We start from the raw sequence: 15,815 nt of genomic DNA on the forward strand, positions 1-15,815 counted from the left end.
GTTTTCTACCTTCGTAGTGGCGCAGTGGTTAGCACACTGGACTCGCATTCTGGAGGACGACGGTTCAATCCCGTCTCCGGCCATCCTGATTTAGGTTTTCCGTGATTTCCCTAAATCGTTTCAGGCGAATGCCGAGATGGTTCCTTTGAAAGGGCACGGCCGATTTCCTTCCCAATCCTTCCCCAACCCGAGCTTGCGCTCCGTCTCTAATGACCTCGTTGTCGACGGGACGTTAAACACTAACCACCACCACCACCAACATCTACCTTCGTAGCATGCACATGTGTGCTCTCTGTGCTCTGCCCATTGCCCAGTGGCGCCCGGCCAACAGACACGCGCAGGTGACCTAAAATGGCGGCTAACGTACCGTCCTTCAGTCTGGCAAGTGGGGGCAGAGCGGTGCAGATGCGAGCATTTCCCTAGTGAGGGAGCCCTGTCTCTTGCAAACTGATTAAATAAGGAATATGCAAACTGAAATGATCTATAGATTATTATGTCAGTTGACATTGATTTGAATTTAATGCCATGAGATCCTTTCACTCCAGCATACACTGGGTCTTTTTCCCTACAGTTTCCAGGTGAAATGGAAAAGAAAATTGAGAATCCGCTAGATGACGATCAGTTTGGCTTTACGAAAAGTAAAGGCACGAGAAAGGCCATTCTGACATTGCAGTTAATAATGGAAGCAAGATTAAAGAAAAATCAAGACACATTCATAGGATTTGTCGACTTGGAAAAAGGCTTCGACAATGTAAAATGGTGCAAGATGTTCGATATTCTGAGAAAAATAGGGGTAAGCTATAGGAAGAGACAGTTCATATACAATATGTACAACAACCAAGAGGGAATAATAAGAGCGGACGACCAAGAACAAAGTGCTCTCATTAAAAAGGGTGTAAGAAAAGGATGTAGTCTTTCGACCCTACTGTTCAATCTGTTCATCGAGGAAGCAATGATGGAAATAAAAGAAAGGTTCAGGAGTGGAATTAAAATTCAAGGTGAAAGGATATCAATGATACAATTCGCTGATGACTTTGCTATACTGAGTGAAAGTGAAGAAGAATTACATGATCTGCTGAATGGAATAAACAGTCTAATGAGTACAGAGTATGGATTGAGAGTAAATCGAAGAAAGACGACAGCGAGAAACTTAATATCAGGATCGATGATGATGAAGTAGATGAAGTTAAGGAATTCTGCTACCGAGACAGTAAAATAACGAGTGATGGATGGAGTAAAGAGAACACCAAAAGCAGACTAGCAATGGCAAAAAGGACATTCCTGGACAAGAGAAGTCTACAAATATCGGCCTTAATTTGAGGAAGAAATTTCTGAGAATGTGCGTCTGGAGTACAGCATTGTATGGTAGTGAAACATGGACTGTGGGAAAATCGGAACAGAAGGGAATCGAAGCATTTGAGATGTGGTGCTACAGACGAATGTTTAAAATTAGGTGGTCTGATAAGGTAAGGGATGAGGAGGTTCTGTGCAGAAACTGAGAGGAAAGGAATATGAGGAAACCTGTGATAAGGAGAAGGGACAGGATGATAGGACATCTGTTAAGACATGGTACTAGAGTGAGCTGTATAAGGCACAAACTGTAGAGGAAGACAGAGATTGGAATACATCCAGCGAGCATGGAGGACATAGGTTACAAGTACTACTCTGAGATGAAGAGTTTAGCACAGGACACGAATTCGTGGTGGTCCACATCAAACCAATCAGAAGTCTGATGACCCCCCCCCCCCAAAAAAAAAAGAAGGTGGTTGAGGGAAGGGGAAGGCTGTGGAGTTTCCCAGGTCAGGGAAAAGAGGCTCAGAACTGGGGAGGGGTGGGGGACAAAAAGTGTCACCTTTTCCTTTTTCAGAGGGATGTGGGAGGAAGAGGGGTTGGGGGGTTTTTCAGGAAGTCAGGAGTTGGTTCAAATGGTTCAAATGGCTCTGAGCACTATGGAACTTAACATCTGAGGTCATCAGTCCCCTAGAACTTAGAACTACTTAAACCTAACTAACCTAAGGACATCACACACATCCATGCCCGAGGCAGGATTTGAATGTGCGACCGTAGTGGTGGTGCGGTTCCAGACTGATGCGCCAAGAACCGCTCGATCACACCGGCTGGCCCTCAGCGAGTCATAAAGCACTTAACAGAACAGTAACTTAAGTGAAAAAAAGGGGGAGGGTGGTTTAATTGATCAATTTAATTAATTAGCATATCAATTTGATATCAAAATGCGCCAGAAACCTCTTTGACTGGATACTCAAGATCTGTACGTCCATCGTTTTGGTTGGAGGTTTGAGGGACTTCGGCCATTCAGTTATCTAACAAAATGGAACAACTACAGTCGCCGGCCGGCGTGGCCGTGCGGTTCTAGGCGCTTCAGTCTGGAACCGCGTCACCGCTACGGTCGCAGGTTCGAATCCTGCCTCGGGCATGGATGCGTGTGATGTCCTTAGGTTAGTTAGGTTTAAGTAGTTCTAAGTTCTAGGGGACTGATGACCTCAGAAGTTAAGTCCCATAGTGCTTAGAGCCATTTGAACCATCCTTGGCAGATACTGTTATAAAAGGGTTTCTGATCGTCTGGTATGTACTGTAGAATTTTCTTGAGATTATCTAGTGTCGTCTTTTTTATTGCAAAAGGTCCAATATGGACTTGTTTATGTGAACATGGCCCCTCCTCTATCTCAATATCCTTCTAACAAATACTTCTGTTGATGGGACAATGACTCCATATTGTATCAAAGGATGCACACAGATATAAAGATCAGTTATCTCCTGTAAATAATATGAAAAAAGTGTGCATGACCCTTTATACAGCGCATCGATTCAATAATTAGCAAAGTGCAAGATTGATCCATCACAGCTTCACTCAGTCTGACTGTACAACAAATGAAAAAAAGTCGAGCAATTATTATTTTAGAACTGATACATCACATAAGCAAAATGTTTGTTAGTTATCCATCTATCGACAAAGTGCTTATTGTAAACTATCTTTTGATGTATTTGCAAAAGCATATTAACGTGTAGGGAAGTCACTCTTAATAGGCAGTTACAAAATTTATTTCTAGATAAATGTGAATAGCTCCGAAACTGTCTAAGATTTAGATCTTAAACTAGCACAGAGGATGACTATTGTTATTGCGTGAAACAATACAAAATTCCATAGCGATCAGTATACGGAAAGTGCCTTTATAAATACACAGGTCGATGTGTGATCTGCAGAGCACTACTGCGCTTGATTTGGCCTGCAACGCTCGAGCGTGAACCCAAAGTGTACGGCACGTGGTCTCTGAGAAGAACCTTACAGCTTCCTACATCACACACATCCATGTCTGAGGCAGGATTCGAACCTACTACCGTAGCAACATCGCGGTTCCGGACTGAAGCGCCTAGAACCGCTCGGCCACAGCGGCCGTCTACAGCTTCCTAATCGACTGTGCATTTCGCTACACCCCAAAGGTTTTCCTCCTCCATCCCCAATCGCCCCTTTCACTGCGGTGTCTGAGAATTGTCTTAAACTCATGTGTTGACCATAAGTGACGGTAATAGTTGTGTAACGCTGTGTCGTTTTGTGTTGTATGACGATGAAAGAAGGAAGAGGATACAAACCGGTCGAAATACATTTTATTAATACCGAGAAGCTTATGTCAACGAATCAGCGCAGTTTTAGAAAGCATCGCTAGTGTCATACTCACCTTGCCCTTTTCTCATATACGAGGCCTGTTCAGAAAGTAAGCTCCGATTGATTGCCAAATTGAAACCACAGTGAACATCAGAAATGTTTTACTTGTAACAATTAGCTACACCTTTCAGCTACTTCTCTATGTAGTCGCCGTTCTGACTTAGACTTTTGTCATAGCGTTGTACCAACTTTTCAATAGCCTCATCATAGAAGGCAGCCGCCAGTGGTTTCCGCCAATTCTCCACGCTGGCCTACACCTCGTTGTCTGTGTCAAAATGTTGTCTTCAAAGACAGCGGTTCATGTGACCAGAGATGAAACTCAGGGGGAGACAATTGCGGACTGTATTGTGGGTAATCTCACATTTCCATTTGAAAACGATGCAGGAGCATCTTCATTGCCCCTGCAGAACGCGGCTGAGAATTGTCTTGAAGAAGAAACAGCACGACAGTTATGTAATGTTAGCTGCATAGCTTCAGGCGAAATTTCTCACCAGGCCCTCGTACTTGGCGGCAGACACCATTTTCTAGACATCTTTACGCACTCACTGCGAGCTCAGAAATGAGAAGAGCGACGTGATGCTAACTGGGGTTATACTAGAGACACTACCCAACACATCTGTGCAAAGCTTTATCGGATTTTCATAGTCGTTTCCATTTCGCGACCGATCGGAGCTTACTTTCTGAACGCCCCTCGTAATATACTGTGGACTACGGATGAAGGGCAACAGGGAGATACCATATTTCTAGGTTTACAGAGAGCATTTAACGCGGTGACCAATGCAGATTCTTAACGAAGGTATGAACATATGGAACAGATTGCCAGATATGTGAGTGGTTCGAAGATTGCCTAAGTAATAGACCCCATTTATTGTCCTCGGTGGCGACTGTTCTTCAGAGCCGAAGGTATCGTCAGAAGTGCGCGAGGGAAAAGTGATAAGACCGTTATTATTTTCTATACACGTAAATGATATGGCGGAGAGGGTGGGCAGCAATCTGCGGTTGTTTGCTGATGATGCTCTGGTGTAGGGGAAGGTGTCAAAGTTGCCTGACTGCACGAGGACACAAGATGAGTTAGACAAAACTTGTAGTTCGTATAATGAATGTAAGCTGGCTCTTAAAGTAGAAAAATGTAAGATAAAGCCAATAAGTAGAAAAACCAAACCCGTAATAGTAGGATACAGCATCAGCAGTATCCTCCTTGACAGAATCATGTCGTTTAAATATCTTGGCGTAACGCTGCAAAGTGATATGAAATGGAATGAGCGTGCGGCGAATGTGGTACGGAAGGCGAATGATCGACTTCGGCTTTTTGGGAGAAGTTTAGGAAAGAGTGTTTAAATCTGTAAAGGAGACCGCATATAGAATACTAGTGCTTTATTCTTGAGTACTGCTCGTGTGTTTGGAATCCTTATCAGGTCGGATTAAAGGAATACATAGAAAAATTGAGAGGTGGACTGCTAGATTTGTTACCGGTAGGTTCGAACAACGCGCAAGTGTTACGGAGATGCTTCAGGAACTCAAATGGGAATCCCTGGAGGAAAGGTGACATTCTTTTCGAGGAACACCACTGAGAAAGTTTAGAGAACCGGCATCTGATGCTGACTGCAGAACGATTTTTTTGCCGTCAACATTCATTGCGCGTAAGGACCAAGAAGATATTAGGGCTCATACGGTGGCATATGGACAGTCATTTTTCCCTCGGTCTATTTCCGAGTGGAACCGGAAAGGAAATGACTAATAGTGCTACAAGGTACCCTCCACCACGCACCATACGGTTGTTTGCGGAGTATGTGTGTAAATGTTGCACGTAGCCACTGCTCTCGAGGGGGCGGCATAGCTTAAGTATCGTATCTGCCAGACTCCTCACAACCAAGTGTCATATGCCTTCTCTCAATGAGACACTGCAGTAAGCTTTGGAAATGAGCTCCAGATCTTCAGTGATCAGAAACTTTATGTCTCCAGCTCTCCCTTCCTTACCGGCTAAGTACTGGTGGTGAAAATATCTCCCGCCCGCAGGACTTAAGTTGGTTACCCCCAAGATGAGCGCTACCGTACTGGTGTAGTTATTATCCTCAGATACGGAAACGGCTGCTTTAAATTTCTATACTCTTCATAAGTTGCTTTGTTTTAAGCAGAATGACTATCATTTTTATCTACCATGTGTACAAGGCGACACTTCTTACTGTGCGTCCCTCCACCCCCCCCCCCCCTTTATAAATTGTGAAATCGTTTTCTGTGTACATTGGCTGGCAGACCTTGTATACAGCACATGAAACTAACGGTTGCTCTAGAACTGCATTGCATACCAGTTCTAATGTTTATCATGTGCATGCTTTGAATTAATATGAGATCAAAATTAGAATATATTTTGTTTTGAGATGTATGAAGATTTTCTGTAAAGACAAATCCGCTGATCACTGTAGAAGTCTGATTGCATTAAAAACACTGTACGCAGTACGGATGTATGCATATTCTACATGAATTTATGAGAAATTTGTCCACAATGTGCAAAAAGTTCGATAATATTTGCAGATACATAAGTTTTAGTTTGATTTATCTATTTCGTACGTGCAAATAGCTACTTCACGTGTAATATTTTAATTTTGATAGTTCATATGTAGTTGTAAATCACAGATGCACGACGTGTAAATAGACACGTTCAGGACTGTGACTGCTCTTTTAGGGCGCCTCATTTACAATTTTTTTGACTACAGTAATAGCAAAATTCCACTTAGGGAATCTAAGAACTCATGCATAGTTCTCTGTGCACCACGTCTTATATGACATGTCTGTACTACTGTAAGCTAAGACAGATCAAACCATGTTGAACTTTCTACGAAAAAAAAGAAAAAAGTCTATCCATTGTGTGTCGCAAGCTGTTGACAGAAACCGTGCGATGTTACGAGTTTTTCAAATTAACTGTTAAATCCAATAAAGTTGACAGTGATATCCACACGCGGACATGCCCCTCCCCTCACACTCACACACACACAAACACACACACACACACACACATTTGAGAGAAAAAAAACTCTTTCGTTTACAGTAGTGTCTTAGCACTGTTGAGATACGTGATACAAGTTTACATGCTCCTACCTGCTTAGAAAACTGATGCACCGTGTCGAGGCACTTGTAGTACTGCCTACCCGATGGCGTCATGCGGAATATGAAGTCGGGGTATAGCCAGGGTTTCAACATTCTTTTCATCGTCAGCTCCGTCACTCTGTGTGAAGAAACTACTTTAGTTACAGATGTGACATGCAAGAAAACTTATCTTTTTTCTGCATGTAGCAGAAGACACCTCTTTTCGTGTTATTATTTTCAATCCGAAGACTGATTTGATGCAGATCAGATACTCTACCCCATCCAGTGGAGACCTTTTGAGTTCTATATACGAGGGTCATTCAATAATTAAAGAGACAAATTGGTCTGGAGAAAAAAGTGTTTACTTTTACAAAACAATACTTTTTTTATTTTTCAACATAATCCCCTTGCGCCTTTATGCACTTGTTCCAACGGCCTATAAGCTTTTTTATTCTGGCTGCAAAGAACTCTTTATCTTGATGTTTGAACAAATTTCCTTCAAACTTTTTCACGTCCTCGTTGTCCTGGAACCTCTTCCCACGTAATTCCTCCTTCAATACTAAATCAGGACTGTAAGGTTGATGAGGCAGTACTTCCCAGACCATTGTGCCAACGGTGTCACGGGTTAGTTGAGCGATATGAGGACGTGCGTTGTCTTACTGGAGAATCACTCCACTCCTCTGAGTTCCAAGACGTCTCTCTCTCGTGGCTGGCTTCACCTTGTTTAAAAGAAAAAAAAATGGTTCAAATGGCTCTGAGCACTATGGGACTTAACATCTGAGGTCATCAGTCCCCTAGAACTTAGAACTACTTAAACCTAACTAACCTAAGGACATCACACACATCCATGCCCGAGGCAGGATTCGAACCTGCGACCGTAGAGGCGGCGCGGTTCAAGACTGGAGTGCCTAGAACCGCTCGGCCACACGGGCCGGCTTTAAAAGAAAATTCGAGCAGTATTGGCTGTTCATTGTATCCTGCTCTTCGAGATAATAACAAAAAACTGGACCTTCAGCATCCAAAAACACCGTCAACATGACTTTTCCTGTTGATGATTGGGTTTTGAATTTTTTCTTGACAGGTGAGTTGGTATGCTTCCGCTCCATGCTTTGTCTTTTTGACTCTGGTTCACAATAGTGAACCCAAGATTAATTTTGTTGAGAAAGTGCTCACCTTCTCTTTCATAACTTTCCTTCGTCTACTTTAGCTCTGTGCACACTCTCAACCTTTTTTCCTTGTGTAGCTGCGTCAACTCCTTTGGCACCCATCTTGCTCATTTTTTGCGCTACTTCAAGTTGTTACAGATAATGTTATGAACTGTACCTTATCAACTATCATTTGCACAGTCACACGGCGGTAGGCACGCATAATGTCATCGATTCGACTTTCAAGTGATGGAGTGGAAACTGCAACTGGTTCGTCAGTCACTCAGTCACGACCATTTTTGATCTGCTCTAACCACTTGTAAAAATTTTCACGATTGATACAACCTTCGCCATAAACTTTAAACATTCTACAGTATATATTCACTCGCTTCTCGCTTCAGCTAGTAAAAAACGAATAACCGAACGTTGTTCAACTAATGTGAACGTTTCAAGCGGACACGCCATCTTGAAATACATTTTTGAGGTTATAAACAAAACAATGTTGATACATGAGCTGATCGCCGGCCGCGGTGGTCTCGCGGTTCTAGGCGCGCAGTCCGGAACCGTGGGACTGCTACGGTCGCAGGTTCGAATCCTGCCTCGGGCATGGATGTGTGTGATGTCCTTAGGTTAGTTAGGTTTAAGTAGTTCTAAGTTCTAGGGGACTGATAACCACAGCAGTTGAGTCCCATAGTGCTCAGAGCCATTTGAACCATGAGCTGATCAGGGCTCATCCCAGAGATGCCAACGTAAAGCCATGAAAGTGCAAACGTTGCCCTATTAACAGTTTTTTCCCCAGACTAATTTGTCTCTTTAATTATTGAATGACCCTCGTATATACTGCTTACTGCGGTCAAGCCTTAGTCTTACTCTAAAATTATTACTCCCTCTCTGTCACCCCCCCCCCCACCCCCACATTTGCTTCTCACCATTACCAGGGTTACGATTCCTCGACACCTCTGGATGTTACCTATCAACTGGTCTCTTCTTTCAGTCGAGTTGTGACATAAATTTATTTATCCATAAATGACTTCCTAAGACTTAAATTTAGTTACAATGTAATGAACACCCTTAGCTGCTTACATACGTCAACAGGAACAGATGAAAATGTGTGCCCCGACCGGGACTCGAACCCGGTATCTCCTGCTTACATGGCAGACACTCTGTCCATCTTTTTTTAAATCTCATTTTGTTCGCTTTTGTTCGTTGCAGCTGCTCGGGGCGGACGTCGTAAGACATCGGTTCAAGATCGTTATTGATCCATTAACTCAGTTTTTTTATTACAGAGGGCAGCTAACCCTCTGACCAAACACGCTGAGCTACCGTGCCGGCGAGCCACCGAGGACACAGAGGATAGCGCGACTGCAGGGATTTTTCTCTGGCACGCCTCCCGCGAAACCCACATTCTCACCTTATCGTCCCGCACTACATTCTTAGTGCCCCCGCCTATTATACTCATTACTCACGGCGCGTTGCCGATTCCCGTAAGAGTTCGGGCACTATTTGTGCATTCGCATAGAGGAAGAAGATGGTCAAGTGGCCGGTGAGCCTTATATATATATATACATATACACTAAGATGGTATCTGTTCTTTTGGACATGTCCGAAAGAACAGATACCATCTTAGTATATAACTTAAATTTAGATTCGAAATCAACAAATTTCTATTTTTCAGTTGTTTTGCTGTATGCATTTTGTGTTACGTCTACTTCGGCTATCATCAGTTGCTTTGTTGTCTAAGTAATAAAACTTGTAACTAGAATAATGGACATCAGTATGAAAGCATTGGTATTTGTAAGAAAATTAACTTCGCCGGCTGAAGTAGTTGTGCACAGTGTACATGCAGTAGTATCAGATCTAGTATACCGGTAGATTCAGTCACCAGATATCGCATTTGATGTTATTAGTACAGTATATAACAAGACATCAACGATTCGGGTAGTAGAGGATGGAACTTGGTATAAAGGCAATCTGCTCTGTGTGGTGTCAGTGTATGCGTACGTGCCTCTTTATTGCAGATGGGAAACAGACACCATTAGCGACAGTGCGTGTTGTACCCATAAACCACGATTGTGACACTGTCACGTGGAAACAGTTCTCATGCGACGAAAAAGAAAAAATAGGTTTGAGGAAAGAAATGAGGTATTCTAATCGTCAAATCTCCAACAAGTGGAACCGTTCAAATGATTGATAATTTCATCAGATAGGGTGCAAGATGTAGACAGAAAGGAAAATGTGGGAAAAGCAGAAAATTATCTGAGGAATCGAAACGGTTACTTTTGTGCAAAGTAAGGGCCACAAACATTTATCCTTGTCAACTTGTCTCCGATTTACAGTTGCCAGTAACGGTCAAACGTGTGCGACATATTTTATGAAATGACAAACATCTAGCATTGAAGAAACGACCTGCTTTAACACTCAAGCATGAACTGGATTGAATAGAATTTGTTGAAACACATACGTCATGGACTTCAGAGTGGAAGGAAAGCATCTTTAGTGATGGGAAGAATTTTCATTTAGACGGGCCGGATTGATTTCAAAATTATTGGCATGATCTGAGAAGAGAGCAACAGGTAAGAATGAGGAGAAATTTTGGTGGTGGAAGAGTTTGGAGTTTGGCTGCCTTCTGCACTAAAGGTAAATCACACACTGCTTGACTGCACACTAGAATGAACTCCAACATGTACACTAAGATGCTAGAGACAAAACTGATTAGAATGCATGAGGACCTGGGCGATGAAAATCTAATGTTTCAACAAGATAATTCATCTGTACATGTCTGTTACAACGAAAAAATGGTTTGAAGGTAATGATGCTGATGTATTATCCTTGTGTGCCAGTAACACGGATCTGAATCCATTTGAAAACCTTTCTGGAGTACGTGCAAGGCGTGTTTACCGCAGTGGAAGGCAATTTGAAGCCGCACGTGAACTGAAAAAAAAAAAGATACGACAATGTCACTCCAAGAACTAGAAACCTTAATAGTGTAAATGGTAAACAGAATTTTTGAATTAATTGGGAAGAACCGATATTGGACAAGGACTAACAATGCAATAACACAACAGGACAGCGAGGACCTTTATATCACTTCACATCCAGGAAATGCAAACGACACATTTTGTTATTCGTGTTAAGAAAGAAACTGTAAAATTCTACCATCATTCTTTAGTCTTATATATATGTCCTACTTTCATAATAAAGTCGATAGATGTGTGTTTCGAACATTGTTCTTTTACTTTCGTTGGAACCCTGCCTTTCTACTGATTCCTGCTACTGTACTTTTATTGCATTTATTGCTCTGATTCCCTCTGCAGTGCCTGACTGAATTCAACTTCATTCTACAACATCTGCTTACTATTTTTGTCATTAATTTCATAACACTATTTATTCTGTTCAACTGGCCGTCGAAGTCCTTTGACGTCTCTGACAGAACTACAAGTTCACCACAAAATTTAAAGGTTGCTATTTTTTCACTCAGATCCTTAAGTCTCTTTCCAAATTTGTAATTGGTTTTCTTTTACTGCTTGCTCCAAGTACATATTAAATAGTTTCTAGAATATATAGATTACAATTCTGTCTGACCCGTTTGTCAACTACTAATTCTCTTTCATGTTCTTCAATTTACAGTGCATTGTGCTGCAAACTTTCGCTGAATGAAGTTCACATTTTCTGTCGTACGTAAAAACAATTTCTAAGTACAGTGTATTATTAAATATACGTACCGAATCAACATAGGATTAAGTAGCCAAAAGGTTACACATAAACCGTAGTTACATTGACCTAGGTATCGACACCTATTAGAGATGTCTTCATCAAAATGAAATGTTGCTGAATCCTATTGATGAAGACACTCCAGTAGGTGTCGAAACCTAGGTCAATGTACCTACCATTTATGTGCAACCGGTTGGCTGTATAATCCCATGTTGAAACTGGTGTACGGCTACTGACTAACAGCCATGTTAAAAACAGTAATGCATAGAGAATATCCACTGCTTTCATTTATTTGTCCCTACGACTGAAAATTCGTAAGACATTCGGTTCTATAAACGTACTGTAGAAGTGGTTTTATACTGTCAAAACGACGCCATTGTTGTGTTTTTGTAGATATGGTGGGCTATCGACTATGATGTGGTTGAAGATGATAAGCAGTGTGTTTTCTCTAAGAATATAGTATAAGAGTAACAACATTAGGAGTAACAGTTACGGAGACATACTCACGAGCAGGTTGCCGAAACGTACTCGGACCCAGCATCCTCTTGGGCGTTGACGCATGTGCCCATTGCAGTCTCTGCCAAAGAGAAGAGTACAATTTTTTTAAATCGAGACAACGTGATATTTGATTATGATCCAGATATAACTCGGTTACATCGGACTCCATTAAACAGTAATTCATAAAAAGATTGGTCCAAGCCCAAAGGGCGGAGTTGTTCTTGGTAAACCGAGACACTAAAATAAACGGAAAACTTGATAATTAATTCCGTGTATTGTCGTTAAACCTATAATATTTTTGTTATGCCACTATACAGTACGAGGGCAACGCCCATTCCGCAGTGGATACACCGGTTCCCAAGAGATCACCGAAGTTAAGCGCTGTCAGGCGTGGTCGGCACTTGGATGGGTTACCATCCAGGCCGCCATGCGCTGTTGCCATTTTTCGGGGTGCACTCAGCCTCGTGATGCCAATTAAGGGGCTACTCGACCGAATACTAGCGGCTTCGGTCGAGAATACCATCATAACGACCGGGAGAGCGGTGTGCTGACCCCACGCCCCTCCTATCCGCATCCTCCTGAGGATGACACGGCGGTCGGATGGTCCCGACGCGCCAATTGTGGCCTGTAGATGGAGTGGTTTTATTATACAGTACGAAGCCACAGGGTGCATCACCAGGGCTTTCTGTTGTTATGTAAAGACCTTCATTGCGTTATCTACACGCCAGAAATGCGTACCTATGTATTTTGTTGACTTTTGTGTTTGACATCCCATTGGAGCAACTCCTGCATGTTCAACATACTCAGTTTTCAAAGAAGACACGACAAGTTAAAAAAGAAGACCATACCATTTTGTTGTTGTTACATCAGGTAAAGCGAAATCCCCTGGTAAATCAGTGATCGGGGATTCAATTTTTATTGAGATTAGATCATATTCAAGATACGTAATACATAACCAAGAGAACTACTCAGCTGATTGTTGTATTGTGTATCAATGGTGACCAAGAGAACTACTCAGTTGATTGCTATATTGTGTATCAATGGTGACGGAGCAATGACATTTACATCTAGATCCCCTGCGTAGACTATTGACTGTTCCAATCAATGAAATTTAAAGACTCACCGACTCGTTCACGAAAAAGTCAAAAGTATCTGTCTGGTGCAGGAAATCGCGTTGAAGAAGGTCACTTGTTTGTAGAAAGGTATGAAAGAAGAAAACAAGTGTTGATGTTTATCCTCCCCTAGAACTGTGTTGCGAAACTACGGATTAGATTGCTGATAAGATACATGAAGGAAACACGTAATAATCTATTGTAATGATCTGTATCACCACGGCTCTATGGAGATTATGACGCACCACTGATGCAAATGTGTGATTTATTCAACTTAAAAACGCAACATGGTTCGGGAAACATGATACCAATATCTAGTTCTATACACAACGAAACCGTAAATAATTATTCTTATTATTTCATATATCAACATACACGTAACAGATGTCTGACTACGTGAGATATGTAGTATTACGTACCTTAAATGTATTATGACATTTCGCATACTCAAAAAATATGTAAGTTGCAAAAATGCATTGTCGAACAAATACAAGGTTCTCCCTTTGGCATGTAGTCTAATATGGTATATATATTTGGCGCTTAACACATGCACAGAACTATTTCACAGGCTAACGAAAGTCCATTGAAATTCTCATACCGAAGACTGTAACGTCATGTTACGTATACACGTGAAGGTATCCATGCGTATACATCAATGCCAACGAACGATATTGCTCTCAAATCAAAGACCTTTGATCGTCAATATACACTCCTGGAAATGGAAAAAAGAACACATTGACACCGGTGTGTCAGACCCACCATACTTGCTCCGGACACTGCGAGAGGGCTGTACAAGCAATGATCACACGCACGGCACAGCGGACACACCAGGAACCGCGGTGTTGGCCGTCGAATGGCGCTAGCTGCGCAGCATTTGTGCACCGCCGCCGTCAGTGTCAGCCAGTTTGCCGTGGCATACGGAGCTCCATCGCAGTCTTTAACACTGGTAGCATGCCGCGACAGCGTGGACGTGAACCGTATGTGCAGTTGACGGACTTTGAGCGAGGGCGTATAGTGGGCATGCGGGAGGCCGGGTGGACGTACCGCCGAATTGCTCAACACGTGGGGCGTGAGGTCTCCACAGTACATCGATGTTGTCGCCAGTGGTCGGCGGAAGGTGCACGTGCCCGTCGACCTGGGACCGGACCGCAGCGACGCACGGATGCACGCCAAGACCGTAGGATCCTACGCAGTGCCGTAGGGGACCGCACCGCCACTTCCCAGCAAATTAGGGACACTGTTGCTCCTGGGGTATCGGCGAGGACCATTCGCAACCGTCTCCATGAAGCTGGGCTACGGTCCCGCACACCGTTAGGCCGTCTTCCGCTCACGCCCCAACATCGTGCAGCCCGCCTCCAGTGGTGTCGCGACAGGCGTGAATGGAGGGACGAATGGAGACGTGTCGTCTTCAGCGATGAGAGTCGCTTCTGCCTTGGTGCCAATGATGGTCGTATGCGTGTTTGGCGCCGTGCAGGTGAGCGCCACAATCAGGACTGCATACGACCGAGGCACACAGGGCCAACACCCGGCATCATGGTGTGGGGAGCGATCTCCTACACTGGCCGTACACCACTGGTGATCGTCGAGGGGACACTGAATAGTGCACGGTACATCCAAACCGTCATCGAACCCATCGTTCTACCATTCCTAGACCGGCAAGGGAACTTGCTGTTCCAACAGGACAATGCACGTCCGCATGTATCCCGTGCCACCCAACGTGCTCTAGAAGGTGTAAGTCAACTACCCTGGCCAGCAAGATCTCCGGATCTGTCCCCCATTGAGCATTTTTGGGACTGGATGAAGCGTCGTCTCACGCGGTCTGCACGTCCAGCACGAACGCTGGTCCAACTGAGGCGCCAGATGGAAATGGCATGGCAAGCCGTTCCACAGGACTACATCCAGCATCTCTACGATCGTCTCCATGGGAGAATAGCAGCCTGCATTGCTGCGAAAGGTGGATATACACTGTACTAGTGCCGACATTGTGCATGCTCTGTTGCCTGTGTCTATGTGCCTGTGGTTCTGTCAGTGTGATCATGTGATGTATCTGACCCCAGGAATGTGTCAATAAAGTTTCCCCTTCCTGGGACAATGAATTCACGGTGTTCTTATTTCAATTTCCAGGAGTGTATGTATCTTATAACAATATCTAAAACATTCTTTCTCCCGTGCTACAATGCTTTGCGTCTGTTCATGTTTCTAAGAACGGTTAACATTTACGGCGAGTTTGATGGTAGGAGTAGTATTGAGATGACTACCCCTTGTACAGGTGAAATATACATCAGAGGTCCGACAACATGGCAGCGAGCGCACGGCGCATGAGACCGCAAAAACAAATAAATGAAATTCGCGATACTGGCGCCTTATGTTGGATTATTTGCATAGAAACATAACAGCTGTGAAAGGCAACAGCAGAGATTCCATGTCCACTTTTCGTCTTTTTCATACTTTCCACCAGACGTCAAAAGGCGAACTGCAACAATTTGTATCCGCCATGTACTACTAAATACAGTTTTCCGTAATTCCTTCACGAAAGAAGACGAAGTAAATATTTCAGAATTCGAAACCAGAACAGCTGTTAGC

The 15,815-nt window shown here is 43.3% G+C and overlaps 1 protein-coding gene across 2 annotated transcripts in view; it reads right to left on the reverse strand.

Moving 5' to 3' along the window:
• The window catches only part of LOC126198617 (cytochrome P450 4C1-like), a 142,176-nt gene that overhangs the window by 70,587 nt on the left and 55,774 nt on the right, over window positions 1-15,815 (reverse strand). The window contains exons 5-7 of one of the 2 annotated variants that reach the window (XM_049935071.1): window positions 12,130-12,199; window positions 10,810-10,842; window positions 6,779-6,905 (exon numbers count right to left, since the gene is read on the reverse strand). In XM_049935071.1, coding sequence (XP_049791028.1) covers window positions 6,779-6,905; window positions 10,810-10,842; window positions 12,130-12,199 — 230 coding nt within the window. The remainder of the gene's footprint in view (window positions 1-6,778; window positions 6,906-10,809; window positions 10,843-12,129; window positions 12,200-15,815) is intronic. The other variant, XM_049935072.1, reaches the window with a different exon arrangement.

The sequence above is a fragment of the Schistocerca nitens genome, chromosome 8 (genome assembly GCF_023898315.1).
Source record: "Schistocerca nitens isolate TAMUIC-IGC-003100 chromosome 8, iqSchNite1.1, whole genome shotgun sequence".
NCBI classification, from domain to species: Eukaryota; Metazoa; Arthropoda; class Insecta; order Orthoptera; family Acrididae; genus Schistocerca; species Schistocerca nitens.